At 36.5% G+C, this 21,802-nt stretch overlaps 2 protein-coding genes across 9 annotated transcripts in view; one reads left to right on the top strand and one right to left on the bottom strand.

Moving 5' to 3' along the window:
• The window catches only part of RALGPS2 (Ral GEF with PH domain and SH3 binding motif 2), a 214,042-nt gene that overhangs the window by 89,099 nt on the left and 103,141 nt on the right, over positions 1–21,802 (bottom strand). The window lies entirely within an intron of this gene.
• The window catches only part of ANGPTL1 (angiopoietin like 1), a 39,123-nt gene that overhangs the window by 10,134 nt on the left and 7,187 nt on the right, over positions 1–21,802 (top strand). For both annotated transcript variants that reach the window (XM_006126957.4, XM_089780607.1), the window contains 3 exons: positions 8,323–9,162; positions 17,465–17,658; positions 19,780–20,050. In XM_006126957.4, coding sequence (XP_006127019.1) covers positions 8,343–9,162; positions 17,465–17,658; positions 19,780–20,050 — 1,285 coding nt within the window. In that variant the 5' untranslated portion in view covers positions 8,323–8,342. Of the gene's footprint in view, positions 1–8,322; positions 9,163–17,464; positions 17,659–19,779; positions 20,051–21,802 lie in introns of those variants that run through there.

Raw genomic sequence — 21,802 nt, forward strand, 5'->3', positions numbered from 1 at the left:
CAGGCATGGTGACAAAATCTGAAGTCTGTCTACATAGTGTTTTTAGATTTGAGATATCTAGTGCTGCATCAGCCTCTTTCTGAGATGAGTAAACAATTACATAAGTAATAGGTGCCGTGCCATTCAATCCATGAGACCAAGGCAGATAACTATCCAGATTTGACAAGTTTGTATTTCCAAAACAGACTTCTCATTTTCAGAAAACTGTCCCATGACAGAAAAACATTCCTTATTACCAAGTCCAACACAGTACCTATAACAAGAATTCTCTGGTTGGTCAGAAATTCAATTTTTTGTCATTCAGAAGCAGATCCAGATCCAAAAGAAGAAAGGTTATACAACTGATGTACAGAAACAGATCTTTGCATGCAGCTTACTTCAGCAACCAATTGTCCAAATATGACTAACCAAAAATACTGTACTTCCTCAGATGTGCTGCTACCAGAGTAAGGCACTTACAGATTCTTAGCACTGAAATGGAGATATTTTTGATGAATGTTGGAGAGAAATATGAAAATATGCATAAAAACCATGATCCGACAGATGTTTAAGTATCTTCTTGACAGTTCCTATCAGGAACAACTTTTGTACTTCCACAAGTAGAATAGCCTTGTGAGAAGGTTTCCTGAAACGGTTAGAAGGTGGCAAATTGAAAGATGATCGTTTTTCTGAATTGAAAGACACAGTCTATGCAACTTTTAGGACCCAGTTCTCCTATGCAATAAATCTCCATTTATTCATGAATTAGGATAGCTTGTCTCCAAATAAAAGAAAATATTGTTTTCACTGATTGTTCCATGAGACTCAATCCTCACATGAAAACCAATGCCTGGCATTCAAAGGAAGACAAAAAGGAAGGGGCAAGTTGTTTCCTCTTAGGACCTGGTTTTATGCGGATTTTGGCATAAAGACATAGCTTGCTGATAGTTTTTCCTCAAGTCATGTTATCAGCAATACTAAGAATGAAGGTGAAACTGCCTGACAGCAGAAAGAAAACATAGAAGGATTACTTTTAACACAGAGATAAAGACCCAGTGACTGAGCAGTGGAGCTAGTCTCCTTCAATTTTTCCAACACTTCACCTGTTTTCTTGCAGAAAAGCTCCCCTTTGAAAGGGGAGATCTTCCAGTTGAATTCTTGTGATCACAGCAATGGGAAGAAGAACACAGCCAAGCATGATCAAGTTAACTGTGGAAGTCAATGCTCTAGTGGAAAAGTCCAAAGCATCCAAATTAGACCATGCTTTGCCACTCTGTTCTGTTGTGAAAATAGCATTCATGAGTCTTCTTTCATCATCTTGGACAAACACAGCCATCTTTTTACATGGATGGAACCAATAATGGGTCATCGTTGCCTGGTAACTAGCCATCCTTATCCTGCAAGAAGAGTCATGAAAAAAAAAATCTCCCAGATTCAGTTTTCTTTTCCTCTGCATCAGTAGGAGTTGGAGTGGGCTTGGATGGACCTAAGCCTCTTGATTGGCAGCCCCCACCAGCGAGTTAAGGCACAGGATACGTATCAAACTAAGAAAACTTCTCATGGGGCATCAGATACAGTTTGTCCACTTTTTTGGAAAGAAGATGGCAAGAAGCAGGAATTGCTCAAACAATCTTAGGCTGTGAAGAACCAACCAGAATCGACAGTGACAGCTGATTTCTTGATGTAGCCCCAAGAATATTGAATACCATATGGGAGGTTTCCTCCACAATCACCAAAAACAGGCTTAATGTGGATACCATCTGATCTATCACGTCATAAGACTGTAGAGTGGCTTCAGAAGGAGAAAAAGCAGAAGCCACACCCACCAGTTCATCAGGTGATAAACTGATATCAAATTCATTTTTCAGTTCTCATTCAAAAAGGAGCTCCTCATCTTCTTCAGATAGCATATCAGGAACAACTTTCTGAGCTGCAGACATATCCCTTATTAGATGAAACATGGTTTCTCAGTCCTTTGATGGAACCGAATAGGACCATGGATTCCATTACTGGCAGTCTCTACAATAGGAAATATACTTTTAGAAGGAGCAAAAAAAAAAAAAAGAAGTCAGGGAACTCTAGATGAGTAACTATGAACTGGAATAAATCAGGTCTCTTAATTCTTCCTCAAAATCAGGATCCGATCTTTGATGCACCACGGACTGCATCAATTAGAGCAATGTTTCCCAATTTCGTTTGACCACAGAACCCTTTTAAACAAGAAAGAATTTTGTGTAACCCCTAACAGCAGCAACCAGTTTGACAGCTGAAGCTTCAACTTTGTCTGACGCAGCGCTAGTATATACATATTCAGTCACCCACGTGATCCACACTCCCTGAGTGAGAACGGGGATTTACGGTGGTATATAACAGACGATCGCAACACTAACTGACTGCGCACGCAATGCTGAGTAGTGGCATCATCGTCCCCACTCTCTGGCTAAGCTGGCATTACACAGGAACACATCATGGCAAACACAAATGAAAACTTTTCAATAAAATTAATTAATGCTTAATTTTTTTTTTAAATCCTAAAATGTTATTGTAATGGAATTTTCTCCTTAAACCCTTATTTTCATGTCGGAGAACCCTGGGGTTCCGCGGGACACCATTTGGGAAACACTGAACTGGAGCATGAGACTGAAAAAAAGGGGAAAAGAAATAAAAGGAGAGAAAAAGATTGTCCTTGATCATTTTATAAGGAGTCTCTCAGGACAACGCAGAATAGATGAACTCACAGAAAAAGTGAGTCTCCTCTGCTCTTTTCTTCATAAGGAATGAATGCCGATTGCAGAGGTGGTGAAGCCTGTTTCTTCCTTATCAACTGCCTCTCGGTCAAATCAGAGAACCATTGAGACACTGGATGGTGAGTATCTGTCACCACAGTAAAAGATCTCCTCAGATTGGCTCTGTCCTCCACTCCTATCTCATTGACCTGGAGAGTACCAGATTTGGAGAAATACTCAGCTTCAGATGTCTGGGTCTTCAAAGCTGAACTCACAGTTGCAACAGCTAAAGCTATGAATCAAACAATCATTCAAAACAAGGTTTTGCAGCTAGATCTTCCTTAAGTAGAAGAACCTGCACTTCCTTAATTAGAAGCACTGTGCCTCTGGATGTGAAAGTTCTGCAAACGAACACCCAGAAGAACAGCCTTCACGTGCACTTCAGGCTCCTAAAATGTTCATCCTGCACCAGGAAGATAGCTGTGTATTAAACACGTCTCTTAAATCCTGGCTCGTTCTTTGGTTTCATCATTGCATAGAAGCAAGCCTACCAACTGTACTAAATTGCCTACACTTATCACTATACTTAAACGAACAACTAAAAACTATAAATTACCGAAGGCACTATCAATAAAGAAAATTCCCAGATTCAAACAGACTGAAACAGTTCACTTTGATCTCGTGCAAAGGTCGGTAGGAAATGAAGCGATAGACATTACAGTGTCCCCAATATAGCCTCATTCTCAAAATGCTGAGAAAGACTGAGGAGAGATAGAAGAGGGGCACAAGTGCACTCCAATGGCCACTGCTTGGAGAAGATTTTACTATTTGGTGAGAGAATATGCAGAACCACATGAAGAATAATTCGTTATTACAACCTTATTAGGAACCCCAGCTGTGTCAGTCACCAACATCTGTATTGAACTGTTGAATAACACACACACACATAAGGGAGCCAAAGTTTTCACAGTTGGAAGCGTCTGTAACAGCACACAGGTTAACAATGATGTCTGTGTCTTAAAAGAAACTCTTCTTTGCATGTTTATAGACACATCTTAGTTTCAGACCAGCTGTCCATATAGCGAAAGCTTGTAACGTGTTTATTTTAGAGTTCTAAAACACAGCTTGAGCAACTGTACATTTGGTTATTCTATTTTAGATCGTTTAGTTTCATTTACGGTCAGACAATGTCTATAGCTCCAATCCTAAAATCACTTCAGTATATTTGGTACATCATTCATCATATGAATAAAGTGGGAGCACTACATGTTTACAGGACAGACATATATATGTAATTAGTTCATTAAAAATGTACAAAAGTAGATTACTGCAGAATATCTGATTGGACTAAGTGCTTTATTGCTGTGCATTTACTATTAAAAACATGTATTACTTGTATTTTAGTATACCAATTTTATTTAATTTTTTCAGTTATTTAAAAATGGTTATTTAGGATGTGTCTGAGACAGTTACCATGAATTCCATAATATTCATACTTTAATTTTACAAGATTATTTTTAAAATGTCTGTGTGCAAAGGACTAGAGCATAGTATTGACAGAGAATATTTCTAAGATCTCCATCCACCGCAGTTATAAAATTATTTGAGATTTAAGAGAGCCAGGTTGGGTTTACAAGTTTATTTTGATTAATTCAGTTGGTCCAGGGACTATTGAAAAATACAGTATATGACACAAAATGGCGCTAATTTCTGATATTTTTACCATGGCTCACCTAAAAGTTTACCTTGAGCTTTCAACACTAAGCATTGCACAATTTTTTTACGTTCATTACACATGTGGGAGAGGCGATTACCTTCATATGTATTAGGCTACACAGATGAGTGATACAGTGTAACATAACTATGACTTTTTGTCCTTTTCACTAGGATTACCCCATAACTTGTTCTGAAATATGGCATGACAAAAAACATTGCTATTGTCTACTGACTTCATAGACAGTGTACCTTTAGAACAGTGTTTCTTAAACTTTTTAAGACCGAAGAACACCAAACAATTTTCTTTTTGAGGAACACCAAGGATTTTTTTGTTGGGGGGGGGGTGGGGGGGAGTGTGTGTGTGTGGGGGGAGGGGAGTTATTGAGCAACAGAAAAAAGTCATCTACTCCTTTAAGGGTGGCCATTTTGAACTCTGTTCTCCACAGCACACCAATGTGCCCTGGAACAGTTTAAGAAACACTGCTTTAGAAGATGTTATATATTTAACACATAACTTCCATTTATGGAAAAAGTATTTAAAATTATGTATTTTCTTTCTGAATGCTTTGTTTTTGAAAAAACAGTTGCAGTATATAAATATGCATGAATATAAACATTTAAATTATTTCAATTACATTTTCATTACTATTGTTTTTGTAAATGTTCTAAATTCATTGACTAAGAGACGGTCTTGAATGTTAAAACAATGTTAAAATGTGAAATTTGCAAAATCAATTACTCAAAATCAGTCATCTTAATTCTAGCATTTCCTAACAGCAGCCTGAATTCTGACACCTTGTTCAAATACACTGTAACCTTTTATTACATGGCCACATGCAGTATTTTCCTGCGTGTGTCATCAACAGTTTTTGAAACCAGGAGATAAATAGCACAGATCTCTACAATTTAAGCTAAAGAGTAATTGACAACAGAAATAGGCATCCTTCATATGGGCCAAATCATAGAGGGGAACCTGCCAATACACCAGTAGTTTACACAATTATTTGCTAGACAGCAACAGAATATTGGGAATCAATATGCCTAGGTTTAGTTCCTGGGCTGTGAGATACAGTGACTAGAGCAGTGACTATAAATAGGGCAACCATAGATTTGTCACTTTTACTTCGAAAGGCCTTTTGTTTAAGCATGGCAAACTCAAATATTGTTCACTTAGAGATCTGGTTTCTTTCCACGACTACCAGAAATGATTTTGTGCAACATCTCATTTGCCATCCAATCTGTAAAATCAGGTAAGTAAAGTAAGTTCTACTTGTCCTCTTTCCTTCCCTACTAAGGAGTGTTCCAACTTTTATCCATTTTACAATCCTAGCATTAGTGAATAGCGCAGGTAAGACAAGAAGTTGTGGCTAAGTGAATCGCATCCTAGTGCACCTTCCTTTAGGTTTAAGGGTATTTTTTCTTCTAAATGACAAGTCTCTGTCTCTCTCTGGACTTTGCCAGTTTAGTTTTGTTGGTCGTGGGATGCAGAACAGCTGTTTCCAATCAGGGATTGCCCAATGAAAATGGGGTTTAGTGGGGCATCTATTGTATCAAGGGATACCTACACCTGAAAGGGAGGATTGTGACTGGGTTGATACTTTTAGGGTACGTCTAGACTACATGCCTCTGTCTCCAGAGGCATGTAGATTAGGCTACCAGACACAGTAAAATGAAGCGGCGATTTAAATAATCGCCGCTTCATTTAAATTTACATGGCTGCCGCGCTGAGCCGACAAACAGCTGATCAGCTGTTTGTCGGCTCAGCGCAATAGTCTGGACGCGCGGGTGGCAACATCAAAGGTATTTGTCGACCACCCAGGTATACCTCATCCCAGGAGGCATACCTGGGTGGTCGACAAATACCTTTGATGTCGACACCCACACATCCAGACTATCGCGCTGAGCCGACAAACAGCTGATCAGCTGTTTGTCGGCTCAGCGCGGCAGCCATGTAAATTTAAATGAAGCGGCGATTATTTAAATTGCCGCTTCATTTTACTATGTCTGGTAGCCTAATCTATATGCCTCTGGAGACAGAGGCATATAGTCTAGACGTACCCTTACATAAAGCATTTGTGCAGGAGTTGCAAGTGTAGCATGAAACTGATGAACTGTTCAGTTTTACTCTGCTGACTTAGATAAATCACACAGAGACCACGGTGCAGTATCTTGTACAATCCGCTGATTAGGCTGAGGAGGAAAAATTAGTTTCAGCTTCACCCATAGCCAAGACAAGCGCCAATAGAGTAGAGAGATCTCCTTTGACAAGAGAATCAACTCTGAAGCCATCACCTTCCCACAAGTCAATTAGTCAAAGATAAAAAAATAGTTAATTTATTCTGGGTTTGAGTACCACTCCCTATTTATAACCTCAAACATCAAAACAGAGAAATGGAAAAATGTAATCAATAGTTCTCAGATTTGTCAATGCATTCTTCTTTCCCTACATAATTTAAGTAAATACGTTATTTTAATGTGACATGTTTAAAAAGGCGTATACTAGTTACAGCTGATAAAACATGCTTGATATTTTTACAGATTAATGGGATGCTTGTTTACACGTTACCTGGAATAATGACAAAAACTTAAATACATTAAGAAAAAGACAGTTTATTAAAGGCAAAAAATTGGTAATAAAAAACCCATAATAGTCTTTAGGGCACCTAAAAGCATTCATAACTTTAACAGTATGTTCCTATTGTTTCTTCACTTCTGCCAGGATGTAGTTCATAAGCCAACTCTTGTGTTTTGTGAAAAGTAAACTAACTTGAAGAAAATATAATTTGAAATACAAAACCATTTGTGGGAAATGTTTTTCCCCTTTTATCATATTTCATTCAACCATGATTTGTAGTGTTGTGGTATATTTGTTTTACTATACCTCAGAGTAGAAACCAAATTTATAGGAGAAAATTTCACAGAAGTTTAATATGCTTTGTTAATGAACCGTTTCATCAGAATTTTCATTAAAATGGTGGGCTTGTCCACAAGGTGCAGTAATGTACACGGATGGGGTGTGAATATTCTCAAGTAAAGCAACACATTGCACACTAACTAGTCTGGGTAGTCCCCGCTTGCAGGTTCAATGTTCTGTAATGTTTAGTGGTCAATATTAAACATCTAATGATCCCAAACTAATTTCCTACTGAAGAAAAGAAAACATTTAGTTTCACAAAAACAAAGTTAATCACTTACTTGTTTTCATTTATGAATGAAGACAGGCTATGACACATTTTAATCAAGTCAGGGCATATGATCTCACAGCTAATCCCATCATGATCTTTTCCTACTAACCAAATTTTCTTGAATACATTTTAATAGTACTTGCAAAATTATGCAAGCCATGATATAGTGATCTTCAAGACCACTAGTTATAAATCTTGCTATAGACCTAAGTATAAAATATGTAGTATTAAAGCTAATATTACACAAATTATAAAAATAGTTTCAGCTTCAGATTTTTTAGAAAGCCCAAATCAGAATTTGCTGGGGAAGGGAGCTACAAAAGTATTTTACAATATTCCAATTTGTATTTTAATATTTATAAATATGTGCATGCAGTCAGGCTTATGACCAAAACCTACTTTTTTACCTGAATATACTGGTGCTTGTTTTCTGAACATTTATTCATTTGAATTAAGCCAAAAAATACCTACTGCTTGAAATCTTTCAGGTCTTAATATGCCTCAAGAAAGGAGGCAAGTTGGTCAGTGTGATGTAATTCCAAATAAATAAGCAATTTTGTGATATTAATTTTTAACATGGTAAGAAAATGTCAGCTTGGCCAATATCTATAGCAGAGAAGTCTCGGTTGCATTTGTGTCATAAGTAAAAATTAGTACTCTTCCATGGTGTGAAACTGGATTCATATTAACTTTCTTTCTATTTATCCAATGATTAGTCTTCTACGTTCACCTCAAAATGAAGAGATCTACATGGACTTTGAGTGTGTTGTTATTCCTACTACTGTCTACAGGACACTGTATAGAAAAGTCTAAACTCAATAAAATATCCCCAAAGAGACACCCTCGTTCAACAGACGGTGGAGAGGAAGGGAAAAAATGTGGTTACACGTTCTTGGTTCCTGAACAAAAAATAACAGGACCAATTTGTGTAAACACCAAAGGACTAGGAGCAGATAACAGAAAAGATGAAATCACAAGGATGGACATAGAGAACCTGAAGGAAGTATTGTCCAAGCAGAAGCGGGAGATTGATATCTTGCAGCTAGTGGTGGATGTGGATGGAAATATTGTGAATGAGGTAAAATTGCTGAGAAAAGAAAGCCGTAACATGAACTCCCGGGTCACTCAGCTTTACATGCAGCTCTTGCATGAGATAATACGAAAGCGTGATAATTCACTTGAGCTTTCCCAACTGGAAAACAAAATCCTCAATGTTACAACAGAAATGCTGAAGATGGCAACACGTTACAGGGAGCTTGAAATAAAATATGCATCACTAACTGATCTTGTAAATAATCAGTCTGTGATTATCTCTTTATTGGAAGAGCAATGCTTGCAGATGCTGTCACGACAGGACACCGACGGATCTCCTCCTCTTGTTCAGGTGGTGCCACAGCACATTCCTAACAGTCAGCATTATACTCCCAACCTTTTAGGAGGTAATGAGATACAGAGGGACCCAAGTTATCCCAGAGACATAAGGCCACCACCTGATGCAGCTACTTCTCCTACAAAAAGTCCTTTCAGGATACCACCATTAACTTTAATCAACGAAGGTGAGTTGATTAACATTATGTCCAAAATAAAGAGAATGCCATGTTACAAAATACGCAACCCACTTACAATGCTAATTCATAACTAGAGTGGATTGAATAATTCAAAATAAATACTTTATTCAACAAATTCAGCCTCTTCTGATCATAAATAAATTGACATCAGATTTAGATTTTCCTCCAATTTATTTGTCAAGTAATTTCTATGACTAATTCTTGACCTGTAGATAATGTTAGTGTTCATAAGTTACATTAAAATTTTGTGAATAGCAAACAAAGTGAGAGACAAACTTCCTGGAAGTAAATGGATGTAGCAATATTTGCTATTCTCTCCAGTTCTACTTACACTCACTGTTCATTATTGCACTTTCATATTTCCAGCTTTAATGAATCTTAACCTACAGCTGATTTTGACTTTATGACAGTAAGACAATCTGATGTTACAAGGATCCTCTTTAGGCTGCAAATTTCAAAGGAGCCTCAGGTAGTAAGACAACCCAACTCCCTCCAAAATTGAAGTTAGGTGCCTGTCTCATTTGGGATCCTTTTAAAAATCTACACGATGGATATTTAAAATTTAAAACAACATACTTAACAAGGAAAGACAATATTGAGTTTTTTATGAAAATATCATGGCAATACATTTAGGAGATTTGCTGAATGTTTCAGTTCACTGTCTTACTTCACCCAATTACATACATATTCATATAGCATTTAAACACAAAACCAATGACAATGAAAGAAAAGTGCATTTCATTTGGGAGTTACTGTAACTCGGATATGATTCCTATATATATATATATATATATATATATATTATAAATAAATTATTTCCAACTTCATCACACAGTTGCAATTTATTCTTCTCAATCCTGAAAGTTTGGATTATCTTTTTTTAAATCCAGGCTTTCCAAAGTAACCATCTTTTTTTCTTGCCTTTCATGAGTTTACATTGCAAAATGCTCTTCACTAGGTTTTAAACTCATTTGGACATTGAGAGGTAGGGATGCTAAATTTAAATTAATCGAACCGTCGATGGAATTGCCAATGACTACTGGATTAGTCCATAAGGACGCCTCCATCTTTGAAATGTAGCAAGAGCCTCGCTGGTGGAAGCACTGTGGGGAGCATGGGGCTACTGGGGGAGTCAAGCAGTCCCTTGCTGGTCCTGTGCTTTTGAAATGTACAAGGGCCTTCTGCTTTTGAGATGTAGCAAGAACCCTACCAGTGCTGTGGGGAACCAGTTCTTAAGCCACTTCCCCCCAGTACTGGCTCCTGTTCCTCCCCCCCCTTTCTCCACTGCCTCTCTCTGATAGAGGCAGCAAGGGTGGGCGGGAGGAAGCAACTAATTGAGTCACTTACATCCCTATTCAGAGGTAATGGGTTACTGAGGCAAGAACACCTATACTGCGTGGCTATTTGGCACACACTACAACCAATCAGCTGTTTAAAAAAAAAAAAAGGACTGTTTTGCTTGGGATTTGGAGAAAAGTTAACCCAGAGTACAAATGAAATGCCAGATGTCATGAAAACTTAATCATCTGTAAGTGACACAAAGGAAACACAGCTAATATATAAAAAAGCTGTATTAATGTCTAGTCAGCAACGGCAACATTTTCTTTAAAAAAGAACTTTAAAGCAAAACTGCATAGTGATTTATTGTTTCCCCAGATACCCATTCCCCCAGCTTTATAATTATAAACAGACAGGTATGTACATATGAGGAAAACCAACAGTACATATGAATGTTTTCATTAAAACGTTTATCAAAAAAAATCTCTCACCTCTACACATTTCTGGAAACTAAGATAAAGGAATCTCAGTCAATTTATTCTATCATGAATAGTTTAATTTGCTGAGTGTTTTCTTTAAATAAAGAGGTCTGTGAAATTTAGGAATGTGCAACCTTAATGGAAGTAGAAGAAAAAGGACTGAGTATTTCCAAAGCTGGTAAAATGTAGATAATTAAAATTAAAGTATCAGTATACAATAAATTGGAGTTATTCCTAGTTCTTGCTCTGAAGCCTGAAATTAAGGTGCCAGTATGTGATAGAGCAGATTAGTTTAGAAGATTATGACAAAATATTTGCAAATGGATAGGCTGCCAAATAAGACTAGCAAACCCAATATGGCTGTCCTCATCAGATAAATACTGTTAAAATGCAGGAAAAAAAGATGCACACATGAAAGATAAAATTGTCTTCTGGATATGTAATAGTATCTTCAGTGGTGGGTCAGGAGGAAAATTCATAGCTCACTGAGAAAGCTACTTTTACAGGGAGGTGAAAATATTAGAAAAGTCAATCCCACAGAAGACAAGTTCCTAAAGGGGCAAAACACATTTTCTATACAAATTCAAGATACATATGTAAATGCAAAATCATTAACTCAGGCACACTCAATTAAGCAATATACTTAAATGTGTAATTTTAAACTTCAGTGCAGCCATTTTCATTCTTGTGAATGTGCACATGCTTAATTTGCTTTCTGAAAATTCAGGCTCAGCAAAAAAGTTAGAATGCACAGGAAATAAGGAAATGCAACAATTGTAAGTATCTTCTTACAGATAGAGAAAATCTGCATGCAAGGTAATTAATTTACTATAAAAAATTAAAACAAAATTGCTCTGCATGAAAATTAAACTGAATATCTATATTTGGAACTATTTTATCAAAACAAATTATTGATAAACCTGATCCTACATTTTAATTGGATCTATGGAGGAGAACTCTTACGCCAGTACAAGTTGAACTGCAGGGCGGGGCCTTATTTTAAGTACTTAATTTAATTTCTACAGAGATATTATTTATTTAAATTGTTGGTTGAAAGTAAAACGTACGTGAACTACAGTCTTCCGCTGCTCATAACTTGGTCAAATCAAAACCAATTTTCAGTGGAATATTCAAAGCATCTTTCCACCTTAAGATCAACCTCTCTGCCCAATTTCAAATGTCTATTTCCAAGTTTTTGAATCAGAGCTGCTTTAATAAAAGCTTTAGAACACTGAATTTCCTAAAGTGTAAGGCCAGAAGGTTTACTTAATTGTGTATCTTTTTTAAAAGTTATATACCATTATGATCATCTAGTCTGACATCCTTTATAGCACAGTTCATAGAACTTCATCAAAATAATTCCCAGTACATATCTTCAAAAAAAAAATCCAATCTTGATTTAAAAAGCAAGTGATGGAGAATCCAGTGTTCCCTCTAAACTGCAGGCCAGCACAGCTTCATAGGTGATTAATCTGCACTGCCCAGTCAGAGGCTCAGGGCTCTGTGCAGGATGCTGACTGACTGGGTAAAGGGATGATTAATCACCTGTGAAGGGAACACTGATTATGATCCTTGGTAAATTACTCCAATGAATAATTACTCACTATTAAAAGTTATGACTTATTTCCAGTTTAAGGGAATGAAGTATTTTCCTCTACTGTTCTTCTACTCAAAAACCAGTTGAAACATTTTTACCCAAACTCCTCCCCTTAACTCCAAACTCCCCCAAAACAAAAAACAACCAACTCACCAAAAAAGCCAAAGATCAGACTTGGGAAATAACCAGAAATAGCCAGAAAGGTGAAAAATTGAGAGAGTTTTGAGCAAATGATAAATGCATTTAGAAAATAAATGTTTAGGCACATTAACGATAGTTGTGTCCTATACATAGGTGTTAACTCCTCCTAAAATCACAACAAGGAAAGCATAGTTTCCGTCTGTATTTCAGTGTTTCTTATAAGACAAATTAACATTTACATTTACACATCTTTGTTCTATAATCAGATTTTTAGTTTAGTTCCCCCCCCCCTTGATTTGTGGATTTCTCTTTATTGTTTCCAAAATACTCATGAAAGACATGTAAGTACAAATTGCAGTAACTCAGCAATAACTAAGTTGCTGGACAATCTATATTAGGGCGTCAACTACCTGTTCCACTCAAATCAAGCTTGGGATTTTTTAAAAAAAAGTTATATCCCATTTAAAAAAAAAAAGGTAACATTCCATCATTTTCCTTTGTCACCAACCAACACATGCCAAAATATCACGCGCTAGAGATCAACCATTTGCTAAATTACACGCGTAGAATGCATTTTTGTTATTGCAATAGTAATAATTTAGAACATGATCTCAAAGAGTGCAAATTAACAACAGCATCCAAGGAAATAAGTTAGATATGGGTCCTATGCTCCTCTCAAGATCTTACATTTTTTGAACATATACATACATTGTATGTCCAAAGAGAGGGCACTGTATGTCCATATTTAGCAAAATTCCAAAATTGCAGTCTTGTTCATATCAGTATTTAATTCTTAAAAACCAAAAGCCATTAAAGAAACGTATGTATTTGGCTTTCATGAGGAAATAGTAAACTTTTCTGGCTATGATAAAAATAATAATAATTTAAACTTAATTTTCTTGATGTAGGAATCAGAAAAGAATCCCGCTCTAATATCTGTATTTGGATCTTCAATGCTAATGACAGCTCATAGTAGTAAAAATATGGTTTTCCAATAAACCGTTGTATCTTAGAAACACGGGGCCATATTATGCTCTCAATTACACCGGCATCTAACTTTAGTAATTGGATGGAATTTGAGTGACAGAAAAATCTGCTGATGGAAGAAAGGTATAATTTACGTTTGGGCATTATCATTTTCACAACTAGACTTCAAGGATGATAATACTACATGAAGTGATAATAGGAATTGTACACTGGATATGTTATTCCTTTCATTAGCATAGAAACATACCCCTTTACTTTAATAGAGCAAATTTTATCAAGTCATATACCTTAGTATTTGAATGAGCAAACACAAAAAAGTGGATCATAGTTCCTATGCCACAATGCATCAAAGGATGTATTTGCCCCACGAAAGATGTAGGATAATTAATCAAAGCTAAGCGATTTGTTGGATTCATTCAACTCTATTCTACAACATAACTTTGAAACCTCTTCTACCACTCTAATATTCTACTTCAACAGTGTCTACAATCCTAAGCATCAAAATGTAGACAAACTGCATCCTGAGAGACTAATGCCAGCTGAATTTAAGCAATGGTCAAAAGCTATTATGTAAACAGATTGTTGCAACCTTATTGGCAGCAAATCAAAACAGCTCCACCATCTGCTTTGGTCTCTAATGGCCCTGGAAATGAGAATCCTAAATTCTTTCCCTCTACACAGAATATAGTATTTTAGCTACAGTAATAGATCTGTTCAACTGTTTCAGTATTTCAATCTTCATTATAAAGTATTTCTATTTTTCTGCTATCGCATCTTTTATAATTAAAAAATTATTTTAGAATAGTATTCATCATGGAGCCACTATTATTTGTTTGTTTTTAAACACACCATTCAAACTGTGCTAAGCCAATTTACAGAAATTTCCTCGTGCCGTAGGGAATTTTCACAACAGGACACATTCAGGCATAATACAAAAGAATGAAGAAAATTAAAATAGGCAAGGGAACGGAGAGAGAGTAAGCAAAATGGTTCAAAGCAGCAAGCAAGAGAAATGACTTTGGCAGCAGCATTTTGGCTGCATTGGATAGGAAGAAGTATTTAGAAGGCAAAGAAAACTATGGTACTCAAAGTGGTAGACTGTTAAGGTATTGTCAAAGGTGGTGGAAGTAATGACCGAAAGGCAGGGACTGCTTTGGATATATTGCGAAGGAAGCGGCAATCATTTAGTTTATATCCTAGTTTGTTATTTAAAAACCCTATTTTTCCACTCATCCAACTTTTTAAAATTCACGTTTAAATTTCTCATGAATAATAAAACTGGCAAGGGAGAATCTGAGAAACTTTAAAGAAAATCCTAAACAAGTTATATTTCAGATTTTAGAATTAACATTTCTCTGAAATTTAAGCATCTTTTTTGTTAAAGAAGCAGTCTTTATACTTCAAAATCTATTTTAGTTACCTAGGTGTCTCAGAATTCTGATAGATACAATTTTCAAGTCTTAAAGTAAAAATTCTTCAGTGTTAAAGCATTAGTTTGCTAGATGAACTATTGTCATATGCATTGTAAACTTCTTAATGTTGCAGTATACTGGCAGTGTTTCTGACCAGTAAAAGTGGATTGTTCATATGCCAGTGGGGCTTTAAAGTGCCACATGTCCTTTACTATGCCAAGACCTGGTGTGTGCATGCACCACTAGCTTGGACAAAAGGTCTCGTCAGTTACAAACATTGATAATACATCAACACAATTTCTTGAAACCATTAATCAATTCCTGTAGAACATCTTGTAGTAGTCAGAACTATTTACAATTGTCAAAGAGCTTAGTTCTATTGGTGTTTCTGTAACCTGTTATCAGGTTACTATTTTTTCCCAACTCCTTTAAACTTTGTCATGTTTCAACGTAGTTATAATTATAACTAAATAAACTTTTAATAATCATGACCCGTAAAATGCATGACTCTGGAGAATTACAGGCCCTAATGACTTGCTAATAACGAATGCAATCTCTTTGAGAGCTGCAATAAATAAGTCATGATTCTATTTGCCCAGAATATCAAACTGTATGATCATGCAAGCTCTGTATCAACTTGTAACAGCTGTGGACTAGTTCTATGGATATCCCAGTTGTCACAGGCTTCCACACTTAATACCAGACTACTACTGGCAGGTTTTTAAAGAACAGGTAAAGAACATTAAGATGGATTTAAGGGTAAAAATGGTCTTCACTAAGCAAGAACAATGAAAGGATATCAAACTTCATTGCGTTTCCCTCACACACAGAATATACTCTCTCTCTCTGCAGGTGGGTTACCATAGGTCATTACACATCCACATTGGCATTCAAAAACAGAGCCGAGCTCAAATTACGACAATTGCACTTAGTCCATCATCTTAGTCATTAAATAGGACTGAAAAATACACATCTCAAAATATTTATTTAAAAGATCACTATATTGCTATTTGTTTAAATTATTAATTGGGCAGGCTACGTTTATTTGTTTCAAATCAGTATCATAATAGTAACTCAATAAGGGTTACTTTAGATGTAGCATGAGCACATAGGGGACAACTGCACAATTTATGAATATTTTTATATTAACACGACAAAAAGTCTCTTTAAACATAACAAACAACTTTTATTTCTAAGTTGCATTTTAGGGATTCATCACTAGCTAGCCATTAATAGAACATATCCACTCCCTCATTATGAAAAAACTGATTAGATGTTCTAATACCAGTCAAAAATCACTATTTATATTGATGTATTAATAGCATTAATTTCTTCGGGGAGGGGAGGATTAGTGATAAAAAGATTAGAAATCCAGCTATAATCTAAGAGTGACACACCAATATAGCAAGGATCTCAGAAATGTAAGCTGATTGTGTTTCCTACTGAACAAACACATTATTTCAGAAGTCGAGACTATGTTTTGTAAATATAGTACTCAGCACCTAAAAGAGAACTTTCAAGATCAGTAGCTGCATTCTATATAACTGTAGGTTCAAAACTCAATAAATGAGCACTATTTGTAAAAATACACATAGTCCACTTCTTGCACGCTGCCTTTGCTAACAAGTATGCATGCATATCATTACTGTCAAGAAAGGGAAGTATAAAAATCATTCATTTTATAAAGGTTCCTGTTTGCAGATTTTGACAAATGTTTTCTAATTAAATTTCAGTTCATATTTTACTTTATGACCACTTCAAAAGTAGACATTATAGCCGTGTTGCCCAACATGCTAGCCTCTAGCCACTTGTGGCTATTTGTCCGGTTGCGTGTGGCTAATTTGTTGTAGCAGTAGTCACTATAGTGGCTACTGCTTCAGAACTGGTTGGACACCATGGCACTATAAGGAAGAAGTAAGCCAGCATCCAATGTTTGGTAAGGCTATACACAATAAAGTAGTTATGAAATGTAAGTTGCATTACTTGTCTAAGATCAAGATGTAACTCTGGTATACACACGGTCAAGAAAAGTTACCAAAATAAAAGGTGCAAAAGATCCAAAAATTCATCCCGTTTCACAAAATAGGTCTATTTGTAAAGTTACTGGGGGAAAGACAAAATGTTAAAAAAAAAATTATAAACTGGAAAGGACATTTTGCAATGTTTACCAGGGAAGATTTATATTTGCACATTTACAATGAGAAAATAAGCAATTTTTATTAGGAAACAGCAATAAAATGGGATCTTAGATATTTACCACCTCTAAGATAAAGCTGCGCATTGCAATACAAAGCCTTCTTGTACATATGCTACTAAATACATGTTATATACAGCTTATGACCTGCCTATATATTTAAAAAAATAAGTTTAAGCTTAAGGCAGTACTTTTCAAACAGGTCCATTCAAAGACTGTAAACAAGCCAAAGAAGCTGGGCATTCCAACAGTGGGATATATATGATCAAACCTGAAAACAGCAATGAACCTGTACAGTTATGGTGTGAGAACAACCTGGACCCTGGAGGCTGGGCAGTTATTCAAAAAAGGACAGATGGATCTGTTAATTTCTTCAGGAATTGGGACAACTACAAGGTAAATTTGAGAATTCAGAAAGGTAACAGCTTCATTTTGGTGGGTACAGTAACCACTAGTATCTGCTATCAATATTCACAAGATTCTATTTTTCAAGGCAACACTTCATTGCAGTTAATTGTGCTGCAAGAACAACATTTGAAAAAAGAATCAGGTGTAAAATGGTTAATTACTTGAGAACTGACAAAAATTGGGGAGATTAATAAAAACAGAAAAATAAAATCTAAAAAGGAGTTAAGCCACAAAAACTAATTTTCTTTTCTGTGAACTGAGATCATCATATGTAGCTGATCATGTTACAAATTTTACTTCTTAAATGTGCACAGGAAATCAATTAAGGTAACTACGAGAGGTTTAACTTTTGCATTTCTCAGAATCTGATATTAAAGCTGCATCCTCGATGACAACATAATTCATGGGTTTTTTTTAATTCATTCCTTTATAAAAGGAAAAAAAGTAGATTAAGACACTAAAGCACAAAACCAAAAACTTTTTATACACAGAAGTAAATACTTCATTCAGATTAATAGCCTCAAAGAGTAACTCTGACCATTTCAGTAGAAAGTGAAAGTTTTGCGGTGTGTGTACACATTTAATTTATTTATTTATTTTAAATCGATGAATTTGTTGGGGGGGAAAAATGGCCCTGAAATTAGCTCTCACCTAGAGCGTTTTGTCGGGGGGAAAAATTGTAATCCTACCAAACACCACATGATTAAAAACAATGACTTACCGTATATACTCGAGTATAAGTCGACCCGAATATAAGCCGAGGCACCTAATTTTACCCCAAAAAACTGGGAAAAAGTATTGATTCGAGTATAAGCCTAGGGTAGGAAATGAGGCAGCTACTGGTAAATGTAAAAAATGAAGATAGATACCGGGTCTAGCCCCGGAAGTCGGGGGGAAAGCTGCTCCGGTACCCTGGTCTGCTGGAGACCGTCTCCAGCAGACCAGGGGCACCGGGCGGGTTCCCGCGCTTCTGAGGCTTTGCCAGAGCAAAGCCTCAGAGGCACGGGACCTCCCGCGGCTGCGGCTTCAGTCCGGGAGCCTGTGGTCTGCTGGGGACGGTCCCCAGCAGACCACAGGCTCCCGGACTGAAGCCGCAGCCGCGGGGGGTCCCGCGCCTCTGAGGCTTTGCCAGAGCAAAGCCTCAGAGGCGCGGGGAACCGCCGCTGCTGCCGCTTCAATCTGGGAGCCTGTGGTCTGCTGGGGACCGTCCCCAGCAGACCACAGGCTCCCGGACTGAAGCCGCAGCCGCGGGGGGGGTCCCGCGCCTCTGAGGCTTTGCCCGCCTCAGTTCTCTGACTCGAGTATAAGCCGAGGGGGGCATTTTTCAGTACAAAAACTGTGCTGAAAAACTCGGCTTATACTCGAGTATATACGGTATTTATAATAATCCCAAATACTTCAGATGTTTGTAGCAAAATGGATATTTTCTTAGGGAAAGGAAACATTGGCTTGAAAATATTAGGAAAAGGGTGCTAAACCATGAGTTTTGTGATTCAAGACTAATAGTTTTCATTCAATTTACTAGAATTGAAATCTACTGCACACAAATTACCCAATTACATATATAGCGAAATACTAGCCTGTCTAGTAAAAGGTACATAAAGTTACGCAGCTTGAGTGCTGTCTTAGCTTGTATGGCCTACATATACTTCATGCAATGGGTTACTGATATGGTCTTAAAAGATAGCATTTATTGTGCCACAGAAATTATTGTTCCAGTATTCCAAAAAAAACAAACCAAAAAACCACACCCTCACCTACAACACACACACACACACACACACACACACACACACACGGGGAATCAAAGGTGCAAAGGACCAGATTGACGCCTTCACTCATGCTGATTAATACATTACACTACCAGTAGTCCCACTGATAAAATTAATTCTACTCATGGAGTGAAGTACTACTCAAATTGAATAACAGGGACACAGAGTATGTCCCAGAAAAAATAACTGAAAGGGTGGAGCAGAAGATTAAAAGCCTAACAGTTTTTTAGGTTAGACACAAAAATTCTACTGGGATATACTACTAGTAAATGTCTTCATTCAATCTATTCAGAAAATCCACTAGATTTAACCTCACATTCTGGTTTTCTTTGTACAGAAAGGATTTGGAAATGTTGATGGAGAGTATTGGCTGGGACTAGAAAATATATATATGCTGACCAATCAGGACAATTACAGGCTATTGATCGAACTAGAAGACTGGAGTAATAAGAAAGTCTATGCAGAATACAGCAGTTTTCGTCTGGAGCCTGAAAGTGAATTCTATAGGCTGCGTCTGGGAACTTATCAGGGAAATGCAGGGGATTCCATGATATGGCACAATGGAAAACAATTTACAACACTGGATAGAGATAGAGATACATACACAGGTAAGGGAACTTTAATGATACATGTAAAAGCTGTTCAATGGAACGGATTCTATTGGTAGTGCCACCTTTTACGTAAATAACTGTTTCAAGAAATAATTCAGAAGGTGGAAACTCAGATCAAATATTTCATGATCCAGAAGAATTTAAAGACTCTTATTGAGATGAATTTCTCTTATAGACAATGACTCAGTCAATCCACTCAGTAGTAAAGGATACCAACATGGACCTCAACCCTCCAAATTACTCCATATAGGCAGACACATGCATCTGCATGAAGCCTGTTGCACAACTGGGGACTTACCAGTAGCTATTTTAATTGTCAGTTTCAACAGGAGTAAAAAGACTGAATAAAGCCATTTGCTTGTTCCATTCCATATAAAACCATTGCCATTATTCTCAGAAATCATGCCATTTCTCTTTCTTGTTGAACCTTCACCCAAAAAGTTATCACTAGGTCTATATATAACTTAATACCCATTTAAGCCTGGTTTGGATGTATTAGTGGGATTTTAGTTGTGTATAGGCCAAATGCAATCCTACAAAGGAGCAAACTTCTTCGTTTTGGAGTTTGTTTTAACCAACACGTGAAAAAAAATCAAGACTCCTTACCTATTTTATTATGCTTGTTAATTGACAATGTTATATAACCATTCCCTTGCAGGGACACTTCTCTGCAAATGCTGTACTTACTATTATTACCAAACAACATCTAACCTATAACCTTTTGCTATAACCAAAACATAGGAAAAAAAAGAAATATTTCTTTTTTGTGCATTTTGCAAGGTAACTTTATTGATTCTCCTCCAAAAATCAGTCAGTCTCCTGTTTTCTGGAGAGTTTTCCTATACTGAAAGAGGAGAGAAAAACATTTTTGGAAATAGGATTATTATTAAAGTGAGGCCTCGATGCCACCTACCACTGTGCTAGGTGCTGGAATGCAATTATAAAGACTCAAAGATTTCCAGGATGGATTACTTTGAAATCTAGTCTATTTTAAAAATAGAAATCAAAACTTACTGGGTCTCTTTAAGCACTCTTTTGGTTAGCAGTTTAGAAAAGGCTATTTTTCTAAGGATTAGGGAGACTTATATGTGCTTTTGTATGTACTTCTCAAAGGAACACTAAAGCTAATGTAATGGCGTGCCCTTTGAAAGAATTACTTTTAAATATTTTACAACAGTTTTTCTGTCCCCAACCTTTTATTTTTAAGTGTCTTTTTTCCCCAAGAGAGAGAAACCAACTGATTATATACAGGAAACAGCAAAACCAAATATATGGAGAGTAAAGAAATGAAGAAAAAAAAACTACTATTTTTTCTGATCTACTTCATTAGTAGCAACGTTATACCCCCATCCTTCAGAGATTTATTTATGCACACAACTTGAATCACTCAGTAGTCCCTTTTGATGGAACTATTTGTAGGTGTATAAAATTAAATATTTCATCTATAATAAGTGCAGCATTTTCAGATTAAAGGGAAATAATCTAAAATATTTTATGATAAAAAGCTTTAATATAATATAAAATTGTTGGTTGATTAAAAACTGAAAAAGACTCTCCGAAAAACACACCATGTTATAGCATCTCGGTTTCCAGTACCTTAGAAATAATGAGGACTTAACACAATTGCTGTTGTTACTTTTAAAACGTCAGAAAAGACCAAACACTATTTCCATTCCATCACTGAAATTAAAACCCAAGACGCAAGTCACATTGCTCCCACCACAGTACTTCTAAACAGTTTACAGCACA

Source organism: Pelodiscus sinensis, chromosome 9 (genome assembly GCF_052426305.1).
Source record: "Pelodiscus sinensis isolate ZL-2025 chromosome 9, ASM5242630v1, whole genome shotgun sequence".
Classification (NCBI taxonomy): domain Eukaryota; kingdom Metazoa; phylum Chordata; order Testudines; family Trionychidae; genus Pelodiscus; species Pelodiscus sinensis.